At 32.5% G+C, this 11,975-nt stretch overlaps 1 protein-coding gene across 1 annotated transcript in view; it reads left to right on the top strand.

Moving 5' to 3' along the window:
• LOC130246014 (anoctamin-1) overlaps nt 1-11,975 on the top strand; it is a 63,696-nt gene that overhangs the window by 48,052 nt on the left and 3,669 nt on the right. The window contains exons 17-26 of the mRNA XM_056478843.1: nt 55-129; nt 205-406; nt 1,881-1,992; nt 3,644-3,701; nt 3,789-3,889; nt 4,082-4,233; nt 8,399-8,551; nt 8,654-8,706; nt 11,597-11,778; nt 11,869-11,974. Of these exons, the coding sequence (XP_056334818.1) occupies nt 55-129; nt 205-406; nt 1,881-1,992; nt 3,644-3,701; nt 3,789-3,889; nt 4,082-4,233; nt 8,399-8,551; nt 8,654-8,706; nt 11,597-11,778; nt 11,869-11,974 (1,194 nt within the window). The remainder of the gene's footprint in view (nt 1-54; nt 130-204; nt 407-1,880; nt 1,993-3,643; nt 3,702-3,788; nt 3,890-4,081; nt 4,234-8,398; nt 8,552-8,653; nt 8,707-11,596; nt 11,779-11,868; nt 11,975) is intronic.

The following is an 11,975-nucleotide window of genomic DNA, read 5'->3' on the forward strand; positions in this document are numbered from 1 at the left end:
TCAATCATGGAAGTGACGAATGCATGAATGATGTTGTTGATGTTGTTTTTGTAGCTTGCCTCAGAGTCTTTGTCATGGATGGATCGGCTGCCAGGATTCTGCATCAACATATCCTCTATCCTCCTTATGGTGGGTTTCTTTTTGACAAGAGCAAGATAAAAGTGTTTTTGTAATGTCAGAAGGCTTATCTATCTGTTTTCTCAGATTGGGGTAACGTTCTCTGCTGTATCAGGAGTTATTCTCTACCGTATCATTGTGTCTGCTGTAATGTCAATGAACCCCGATCACGAGGCCAAGGCTAATGTGCGAGTGATTGTAACAACCACGGCAGTCATCATCAACCTGCTGGTGGTTCTGGTGCTGGATGAGATCTACGGTGCTATAGCCGCCTGGATTACTGAGCTCGGTATGTGTGTTGACATGACGTTTGATAAAGATTTGATCATTGTTAGGGCTGTCAATTTAACATCTTATAAGTAATAGGAAAACCACAATTTCTTGCAATTGCACATTTTTTTATTGCAATTATCACCCGTGCCCCATTCACAGATCTGTGCTAGTCACACTAGCTACTTTACTTAAAAAAGTAAGTAACCCATTGTAACTTGTGCTAAAGTGTTAGGTTGACTTAATTTTTCATTTGAGCAATTATGCACACAGTTCATTTACTTAATAATTTTAAGGCAACAGGTTTACTTTAAGTAAAATCAGCTAAATGCTTTTTTTACAGTGTATAGGATGCCGTAAACACCCCTAAAATTCAAGATATTAGGGCAAAATTCCCTCGTATGAGTTTCTATGTTTTATATTTTTATCATAAGATAGAGATAAGTTATATCACATGAGCATTGGGCTGAAATTTACACCAGTGCTTTCTGGTTGAATAGTTTTTACGATTGAAAAATATGCAATGTCTTGTTTATTATACATCGCCACATACTGGCAGATTTAGCCTATTGTTTAGATGTTATTTCATTCAATTAAAAACCTTTCTTTCAATATTAAAAAATATATAAATAAACAAATAAATAAGATTTAGAGGGACAGTACATTGTAAAAAATTCTATTTCTAGTAATCTCAACTTCAACCAAATCAATCAAATCAAATGAATCAAACTGAAATATTAGGTTAAAATTTAGATAACTTATTTTAATAATCAGGTTTCAACTATCTTTTAAGTTAAAGCAACAGAAATATTTGTTGTCTTGAGTCTTGTCTTGAGTTCTGTCATGAGAATTTACATAGATAGATAGATAGATAGATAGATAGATAGATAGATAGATAGATAGATAGATAGATAGATAGATAGATAGATAGATAGATAGATAGATAGATAGATAGATAGATAGATAGATAGATAGATAGATAGATAGATAGATAGATAGATAGATAGATAGATAGTTGACTGAAGCTAAGTTGACTTAGCTTAATTTTTATTATTATGCACATAGTTTATTTACGGGTTTACTCGCTTCTTTAAAGTGAGCTAATTTAAAAAAGTGAAGAAAACTTAAAAAAATTATTTGAAACCTGATTAATTTATTAGAATAAGATAAGGCAACATGAAAAAAATGGTCTTGACTTTGTCTTTCATTTTTTGACAGACAATTTATCCACAAATTAAAATTCTGCCATGAGAATTCACATTAATTCATGTGAAAATTTACTAATATCATTTCGAGCCAGTATGATTTTTTATTTTATTTTGCAGAATAGAGATTGATAGATAGATGGATAGATGGATAGATTTATTGTAGTGTCTCAGTTACAATTTGCCATTATTTAATAACAACATTGTTTTTAAAATAAATAAATGAATGTAGAAAAGCAACTGACAGCCGTAATCCATTAAAATCTGATGTTATTGTCATATTTGCAGAGATTCCAAAGACTGAAGCCACATTTGAAGAGCACGTGATCCTGAAAGCGTTTTTGCTTAAGAGCATGAACGCATTTGCACCAGTCTTCTATGTGGCCTTCTTTAAGGGCAGGTAAAATGACATCCCATTAGCAAACCCACCCAAACTACCGTGACTGCCTGTCTCTGTTGTGAGCTATGATAATTGGATTATTATAATGTACTTTGCAGTCTTTTATGGTGTCCAGTGTTGTTGCAGTGCGTAGTTGTGTGCTTACTGGAGTCTTGTGTTTGTATTATTTGCTGTTGTGGTGTCCCAGTACAGTATATAGAAGTGTTTGTGTGTAAAATGTAGTGTTGTGTGTCTATCCCTTATGCTGTAATGTTGTGCGTCTATCCTGTATGCTGTAATGTTGTGTGTCTATCCTGTATGCTGTAATGTTGTGTGTCTATCCTGTATGCTGTAATGTTGTGCGTCTATCCCTTATAGTGTAATGTTGTTTGTCTATCGTGTATGCTTTAGTGTTGTGTGTCTATCCTATATCCTGTAGTGTTGTGTGATTTAATCTGTGTACTGCATTTTTATATCTGTTTGTCTATATTGTATATTTCACTTTGATATGAGCAATTTGTTTATCAATTTTATATACTGTGTATTTATAGCAAAGGATTTTTTACCTTAAACTCATTTTATGTCTTTAATTTGTATTTTTATAATAAATATTTAGTTATGTCCTTTATAAAATGATCGAATAGTGTATCTGTATCTAAAATGAGTCCCAATTTTTTTTTACAATGCTTGTATGAATGCATATATTTTTAAATATTTTTGATCTTTTTTGTTATACTAAACTGAAAATGACATTGTTTTTTATTATTAATTCATGTCTAAATTTCCTGTTCCACCTTTTTTTAAACCTTTTTTGTGGCGACAGTGTGTCACATGTAGTGCTGTGTGTCTATATAGTGTTGCTGAACAATATTATATGTTATTGTTCCGTATAGTATGTGTGTGTGCGTGTGCGTGTCTTTGTGTGTGTGTGTGTGTTTTCAGTTTCTAGAACCAAAATGTAGAATTTTTGGGTTAGGGTTAGCTAATCCAGAGCAGTGGTTTCAACACAAATTTATAATTGTATAATTTTTTATTTAATGTTTTTTATATGATAATCATAAAAACTGGAATTTTTATTTAAAAAAAATATTATACAAATTCGTATGAATTAAATAAATATAAAATTGTAAGATAGGTACTGTCCACAATAACATTTAAACATCCCTAAAGTTTATATTAATAATACTTTAAACTTATTATATTATATATATATATATATATATATATATATATATATATATATATATATATATATATAATTTTATTATTTTATTTTAATTTTTTATTTATTTTAATTATTTTTACAAGATAAATATAATGATTAAAAAACTTATTGTTAAATCAATTAAAAACATTTATTTATTATTAATTTCAACCTTAAGAATCCTATATAGCCTACTAAAATACCATATACATTATTAAAAAATACTATATAATTTTCTAAAAATCTGGTAATCCTGGTTCTTCACTCAAATTGATGGTCAATAAAATATTTATATTTATACATTTTTAATTGATTATCTAACGCAACTGCTTGTTATGTCTTATCTTAAATCATTTAACGTCTTCTTGAGGCCCCCTAGTGGGCTTCGACCCCTTGTTTGCGAACCACTGATCCAGCAGTGTTGCCAGATTTACAAAAACCCCTCATAACTCTGCTGTACTAATTCAGGTTTGCAGGTCGTCCTGGTGACTACGTATATGTCTTTAAGGATTTCCGCATGGAAGAGGTAATTATTAAAATGATAATCTGTTTGTCTTGATTCAGCATCACGTAACTAATGTTTTGCATGTACGTGTGTGTGTTTTTGGTCTAGTGTTCTCCAGGTGGCTGTCTCATTGAAGTGTGTATTCAGCTGGGGATCATTATGCTGGGAAAGCAGCTCATTCAGAATAATGTATTTGAAATTGCCATTCCGTAAGTGTTTTAAACGCACAAACACACGTGCAAATTCTTCCCTGTGGTCCCTTTGCTCGTTTTCTTTGATTTGGCAATAAACCCCGAGTCAATTAGAGAAAGCCCCTAACTCTCCTGTTAAATTAAAGTTTAATTGTTTAACATTAGGCAGTGTGTGACGGAGGAATTGTTCAATTTGAAATGACATTACAGGAAGCTGAAGAAAATGTATCGCACATACAAAGAAGAGAAAGATGGGTCGGCGGATGAGGATGACAAAGACTCTAAACGGGAACCGCAGCGCTGGGATCTGGACTATGATCTGGAGCCGTATGAGGGTTTGAGTCCAGAATACATGGAGATGGGTGAGTACTAGGGTATAGTTTTTACATTTACACTTATGGGACTTGTGGAGCTGCACATCGATGGATTTGCTCTTTAGTGATTGGACTTTCAGCAGTGAAAATTAAACCACACTGAACTGAACTAAACTAAAATGTTAAGCTACTTTGACACAATCTACACTAAAAGCGCTAGAAATAAACATGAATTGAATTTAGTCATTTAGCAGACGCTTTTGTCCAACAACTATTATTCTAAAATATTATTCTACTGGTTTAAATTCCAAATGTTCCATGTTTTATGTCAACAAAATGTGTATTTGTAATTCCTGGTTTCATTGTGAATGATTCATCTGTGTAATTTATGACATGCTCTGTTAGATTTTGAAAGTAAAATGTTAATGGCATTTAGTTGGCTTTTACAGTTTTTGTTTTGTGAGATGTGATAAGTAATAGCTTACTTTTATACTACTTTCTGAATTAATAGGCGTTGCATATACAGTTGAAGTCAGAATTATTAGCCCTCCTTTGATTTATTTTTTATTTATTTATTTATTTTTTAAATATTTCCCAAATGATGTTTAACAGAGCAAGGAAATTTTCAAAGTATGCCTGATAATATTTTTTCTTCTGGATAAAGTCTTATTTGTTTTATTTCGGCTAGAATAAAAGCAGTTCTTAATTTTTTTTTTTTTAAACATTAAGGTCAAAATTATTAGCCCCTTTAAGCTATATAGTTTTTTGATAGTCTACAGAACAAACCATCAATATACAATAACTTGCCTAATTACCCTAACCTGCCTAGTTAACCTAATTAACCTAGTTAAGCATTTAAATGTCACTTTAAGCTGTATAGAAGTGTCTTGAAAAATATCTAGTCAAATATTATTTACTGTCATCATGGCAAAGATAAAATAAATCAGTTATTAGAAATGAGTTATTAAAACTATTATGTTTAGAAATGTGTTGAAAAAATCTTCTCTCCGTTAAACAGAAATTGGGGAAAAAAATAAACAGGGGGACTAATAATTCTGACTTCAACTATATATATATATATATATATATATATATATATATATATATATATATATATACACACACACACACACACACAAAAGTCACATAAAAGCTGGATAAATTTGCTTTCTATTGATGTATACTGTTACTTGTTACTTGTATACTTGTTAGGTATAGGACAATATTTGGCTGAGAATCGACCACTTAAAAATCTTAAATCTGAGCGTTAAAAAAATCTAAATACTGAGGAAGTCTTTCAAATTGTCTAAATGAGGTGCTTGGTTGTTAATGCACATTTCTGATCAAAAATTTGTTTTGTTATAATTACAGTAGTAGGAAATTTACAAAATACTTTTTTTATTGAGCATGATCATTAAATTATAATTAATATGCTTTAAAAATTTAAACTTTATCTTTAAACTTTATCTTATCTTTAAACAAAGGGACTGTTTATATTCAGTGCAAAAAACATGTTCATCAAAAGTCTGTTAATTTGTCTGTTCAGACCATCACAAAGATTCACATTATGGAATCCCTTAGTGGATAATATTGATGGAAAAAAATGGAGTGGAGGGTAAAATATTGCAATTATTCTGTTCTTTTGCAGAAGCATTGAAAAGAACATTGAGCTGTAAAATTGCTTTCTCCGGGAATCTTTACCTTCACTCACAAAGGGAAATCACAAAAAGTCTGTTAATGCAAATGTTCTTTTAATGCAAAAGGCATTAAAGCAAAAGTTCAAAAAAAAAATAAAAAGTGTCACCATTTCCACTCTCTTCACTTGTTTCAAACCTGTTTGAATTTATTTCGTCTGTTCAACACAAAATAAGATATTTTGAATGTTGGAAACCTCTAACTTAACCATATTAAGTATACCTCTAACCATATTATTTGTCTTTACGTAAAACTATGACTTAGTGACATGTATCCTGCCACATGTACAGTATTTGTTTTTCCTATATGGATGTCAATAGTTAGCAGTTTCCAGCATTCTTTAAAAAATTATTTTTGTGTTCAACAGTAAAAAGTGCATATAGCTTTGTAACCACTTAGGAGAGATTAAATGGAGAGTAAATTAACATTTTGGGGTGAACTATCTTTTTTAAATAGAAATTTTCCTCAATTTCTTTTACCATTACTAAATTCCTTTGGGGGCTTTGTGTTTGCAGCTGTTAGTGCAAAAGATTTCTTTACAGAGGTGTTTGGGAACACTTTACTATTGCACTGTGACAAACACTGCTCAGCCAATAAGATTTGTCCATTGAGTTACATGCCGAGAGCCCTTGCTTTTACATAAAAATATAATTTAGTGGCATGTATTTTGCTAAGGACACATACATATCAGAGGAAGAATCTGTGGTGTACTGTCGTCTCTTCTAATGTTTACATCTAGGTCAGATTTCTATGTAATTCTATTCTGTAAACTGCTCATCATATAACAAACATGCGGAGAAATCTAATGATGATCAATCCAGCTGTTGACATTCATTCATGATGTTTTCCAGTGGCTTAAAAGTTGATTTTGATTTCCATTTTTTGTGTTTTCTGTTTATTTACGGTTGTGAATTTCATTATGGGAGCTTGATCTCTGCTCTGTCGACTTTTAATGTTGGCTCTACAGCTTAACAAAGTGGCTTTTATTAACATTTTAGTAGTTTGAAATAATATAATGTATAATAAGTAATATATAGAGAAGTCTGTAAAATAACATAGAAAATGTCCTGGGAGTTTATTAAAACGTTTTTGTAGCGTAATATTCACCAACCCAGACAATATATCACTTTAAACTATTAAAATTATTCATAAAAGTCACTTTGTTTTTACTTTTCGGGGTTAAAAGTTGTTGGAAGAAAGATCAAGGTCCCATAATGCAATTCAAACACAAAAATAAACCAAGAAAAAAAAAAAACAAGAAATCACAAAATACAGAAAACTGCTGATTCACTGATATTTTTTACAATGTGTAGTGCGATTCATAGCTATGTTTTCATCTAACTTTGTGAATTTAACTTGCACAAAATTAGAAGATTGAATCAAAGAACAAAATTAAGTTCCTGCAAGCGGGAGAGACACTGTAGCTCCTTTTCATTCATAATAAATATCAACACAGGCTCATTGGGAAAATGTGCCCAGGGATACATTTCTGAGAACTGAGAAATATATGCCTCGGGGTACATAATGGCTGCATTTCGTGTGTATAATTAATGCTACGGGGGCAGCACTACTTTTAAAAAAACACTGTCAGTTGGGTTTAGGGAATGGTGTGTGGGTCAGTCGAGATCAAGCCAATATATTACGCACAACGACTGGCTTCTCTCATAGATGCGTACCAGAAGGATCTAGAGATGGCCGGACATGTACACAGTAGCCTCTGGTGGATTTACGAGAAATGGCACGTATGAGGAAACGTGCCCCAGTAGTGTATTTGAGATTGTTAAAAATGTAAACAGTGCCCTCTAGTGGAATTGTGAAAACAAAAACTTACTCGGTTCTCAAAAATATATCCCTGCTCACATATTTGCAATGAGCCTGGGTTGATAAATATGTTGTGCCACATGCAATAACAATCAGTGTTAAGATATGTTGAATTTGGAGGCAAGTGCCCGATGTTTGAACACAACCATGCCAGAGAGTTCTGGGAGGTCTTTATTACAAAATAATGTTGATGATGGACTTTCATCATTACTTTTTCAATTATTAAAACACTGACTCTATCTAGCTCTATCTAGCTTTCTAGCAACTCCATCTCCCACCCTCTCTATATTTTTCAGTTGAGATTACGTCAAACATCGAATAAAAATGCACTCAAAGCACTTCCGTGACCTTTAAATTTAATTTAAAAACTTGACCCAACGTTGGGTTTGTCCATATTTGACCATATATTTGCTTACATGTATAATTTTATTTAGTTGTTTATTTTGGAATCCTTCATATCCGCATGAAAAATGCTTCCAATAATCCTTCACTGTAGTCACACAGCGTTATAACAAGAATTATCAACACTGTCTGAAAAACAAATGCCAAAAGCTCCTCTAAACAAACAAGTATTTGTTTTTCCTTAGAAGAGATTCAGCTAGAGTGTTTTAAGAGTCCTGCAATGACTTTGAGGAGCTGGGTTTGATTAAGGACATGGATTACTGATGTGTGTGTGTGTGTGTTTGTTCATCTGCAGTTATTCAGTATGGATTTGTCACACTCTTTGTGGCCTCCTTCCCGCTGGCACCAGTGTTTGCCCTGCTTAATAACGTCATTGAAATCCGACTAGATGCGGCAAAATTTGTCACTGAAATACGCCGACCTGACGCAGTCAGTGCTAAAGAGATTGGTATGAAATACTGCAGCAAATATACACAGACTTATTCATAATTACACGTCAACATCACTGTTATTCGTTTACACTGTCACATGTTTATCTTTTCTTTTCCAGGCATATGGTACAACATCTTGAGTGGAATCAGCAAGTTCGCTGTCATTACAAATGTGAGTGTCAAGCCGTGGTGAAACTAAATCCATTTAATATCTTGCAGAGTTTAGTATGATTTATTTCAAACAGATTGTTTTTTACCAATATGCATTAACTAAAAAAAAACAAATATCTGTCAAAAGCATTATAAAAAGCCATATTTTATATATTTCTTTACACTTTCACCGACATACATTTCTTTACAAGCATTAGTGCTGACTACAGCTACCAATTTTCAGTTTGTTTAGATAGTGCCACTTTTTTTGTCCCTGTTGGCGAGAAAACATTTCCATGTAGTAGATTTTTAAAGGGCCATGAAACCCCTATCTCAGCAGGGTGTTTTTACACCTCTAGTTTGAAAAAAAAGTCAGGAAAGTGGGTGAGTCCAGCTTTGTTTAGATGGGAGTGTCGACTGGCGAAAGAGGGAAGGGTTTGCATAAAAAAGGGGAGCTTCATCACATGCTCAGCAGCTGGTTTGCACGCCGGCAACACAAACACAGATTCAGGGGAGATAGACAGTAATTCGGAGAGCAGCATTTACAGCGGATCTAAGAATGCTATCTAACTTTGCCATCTGAACTATTGTAGTGGTATTACTATAAACTTAGTAACTTCATTCATTTTGACTTAGGTATGTCTTCAAAAACTGAAAGAGTACTGTTGACGATACAGGGCTCATAATTAACCTTTTTTGCTTGGTAGCACTGGTGTTCCTGACTTTTTAAAAAATGTATCTGCACCAGCCAAAATTGTCAAAACGTAAGAGCACAGTTACTACAAGTTTTATATTAACAGATTTATTGCATCTGAAAATCAACACTAATCAAAACTAACAAAAAAATCTGCATGCGCTCACTGGCCCTGCATGCATTGCTTAATGTCAATGAGATGAACGGAGTTAACGATAATAACTGTGATGTGTTCTTAGAGGTGGTGTCTGATATTGCACAGATGATATTGACTATTGATGATATTGATTATTACAGTTTTAGATTAGTCAAGAAACAACATTATTTTGATACATTAGCATTTTTGCATGTCACAATAAATAAAAAACTACCACTTACATACAAATTCTTTACTATACACATATACAGTATATACATAATTTTATTTGGCCTGCAGTGCTCAAAAGCAGACAAAAGTGGGGAAAAAATCCAAACCAGAGAGTAACACGGTTACTACGAGACAAAATTATTAGCCATTACCCATTCTGTGAAAATGTTTTTCCCCGATTTCTCAAGTGATGTTTAACAGAAAAAAGAACATTTGTACATTGTTTCCTATTATATTTTTTCTTAGGGAGAAAGTCTTATTTCCTTGTGGTTTGGCTGGAAAAACAATGATTCAATAATTTAACAATAAAAAAAATAAAACAATAAAAAAACTGGCAAGGTCAATACTATTACCTAATAGTGGTGAAACGGATCCCAAATCTCACGGTTCGGATCACACTACGGTTTTTGAGTCACGGATCGGACCATTTCTTGGATCAGCAAAAAAGGGAAGAGACAAATGTCATTTGCTTTCCATTTATACAAAAATATTACTGCAAAAAACATTGGCTTTAACAAACAGAACTTAGAACCTGTAAGTTTAGTAAAAATAAAAATCAAGAAGGAACCAGCTGAAAAAAAAAGGAAAATATTCAATAGGAAAAATGATCTTTGCTACTGTTGCTGATAATGCTAAATATAGAAATATTGCACAACATAACATATATTTATTTTCAATAAATGATTCAACTATTCACACATAAAACTACATGTTTCATTTTAGGTGGATCATTTTTGAAAAATGTTTGGTTGTTTGTCGCCACTTATTGGTTAAACAATGTAATTGTTACAACATTCATCAGTGTCAAGTTCCATTAAACAGTGATTTTATTCTTTACCATAAATATCAGTGTTTATATCTATGAACTGTTATCTCAGTACTTCTGTGTTATTTGTTTGTAACTAACTGAAAAAGTCTAAAAACTGAATCTCTCTCGATCAAACGCAGATTTAAATGCAGTGCTTTGCAGGATGCATATAAACATATGCTTTGCAGGATTAATAAACATATGCAAATCAATATCATGTTGCACGGGTTTGAATTGAGATCACAATCTTTAATGTTTAACTGTGCAGCTTTACACTGAATGCATTAATGCAGGCTAAACAAGTAGTGACAGAAAACACCTTTAAGTAATAATCTAAGAAAGCATTTACATCCCACTTTTTCTGTCATTATATTTTACCGGGAAGCCAAAATGCTTTCATACATGTGATTTGACTGACGCGGGAGGCAATCTCTCTGTAATTTTTCTAAATGTTGGATTAACCTACAAGACCTACAACCTAAAAGAAAAGGTTATTCAAAAAAGGTTATTAATCTGTGGGTCACTTTCATTCCGAACTGTGGGTTGTGATCCGTTACACCCATATTATCTAATAATAATTACTAATAACTCATTTTAATATAAATTTGTTACTGGAAATTGTTTATTAAAACTATTATGTTTAAAAATCTGTAGAAAAATGTATCACTGGGGAAATGTTTGAAAAATAATTAATTTCACAGAAGGGCTAATCATTTTGTCCTTAACTGTACATGAAAAATTAATATTAAAAACACATTGTAATATTAATATTTAAAAACATTGTTAGAAAACAACTAAAATTGCCAACAAAAAGAAAATTGGATTTCAATGGGGATATTTTTGTCCTTAAAGGTCATAAAAGAAATTATTTTTCAAGTTATGAAAGGTAATATTACAATTTCAATTAAAATGCAGCTTTTCTACCAAATTGTATGATGTTTGGATTACCACAGTTAATATTATCTCAAAGACTAAAATAAAAAAATATCCATAAGGATGCGCAAGGATTAATTTTTCTCTTTTCTATCTCTCCATCTCTCAAGGCATTTGTGATCTCCTTTACATCAGAGTTCATTCCTCGGATGGTGTATCAGTATTTGTACAGCGAGACCGGCACCATGCATGGGTTTACCAACCATACTCTGGCTTATTTCAACACGAGCAACTTTAAACCTGGCACTGCTCCGCATGACACTGACTTTGACAGGCACCTGCGTATTTGCAGGTACACACGACACACATGCAAACACACTCATTTAAACTGTACTACACTTGAATTCACATTTCTCTATTCTCCAATTTCACATCTTCACAGGTATAAAGACTATCGAGATCCACCATGGTCTCCAGAGTCTTACCAGCTTTCTAAGCAGTATTGGTCTGTGCTCGCTGCACGTCTGGCTTTTGTCATTTTTTTTCAGG

This window comes from Danio aesculapii, chromosome 18 (assembly GCF_903798145.1).
Source record: "Danio aesculapii chromosome 18, fDanAes4.1, whole genome shotgun sequence".
In the NCBI taxonomy this organism is placed as follows: domain Eukaryota; kingdom Metazoa; phylum Chordata; class Actinopteri; order Cypriniformes; family Danionidae; genus Danio; species Danio aesculapii.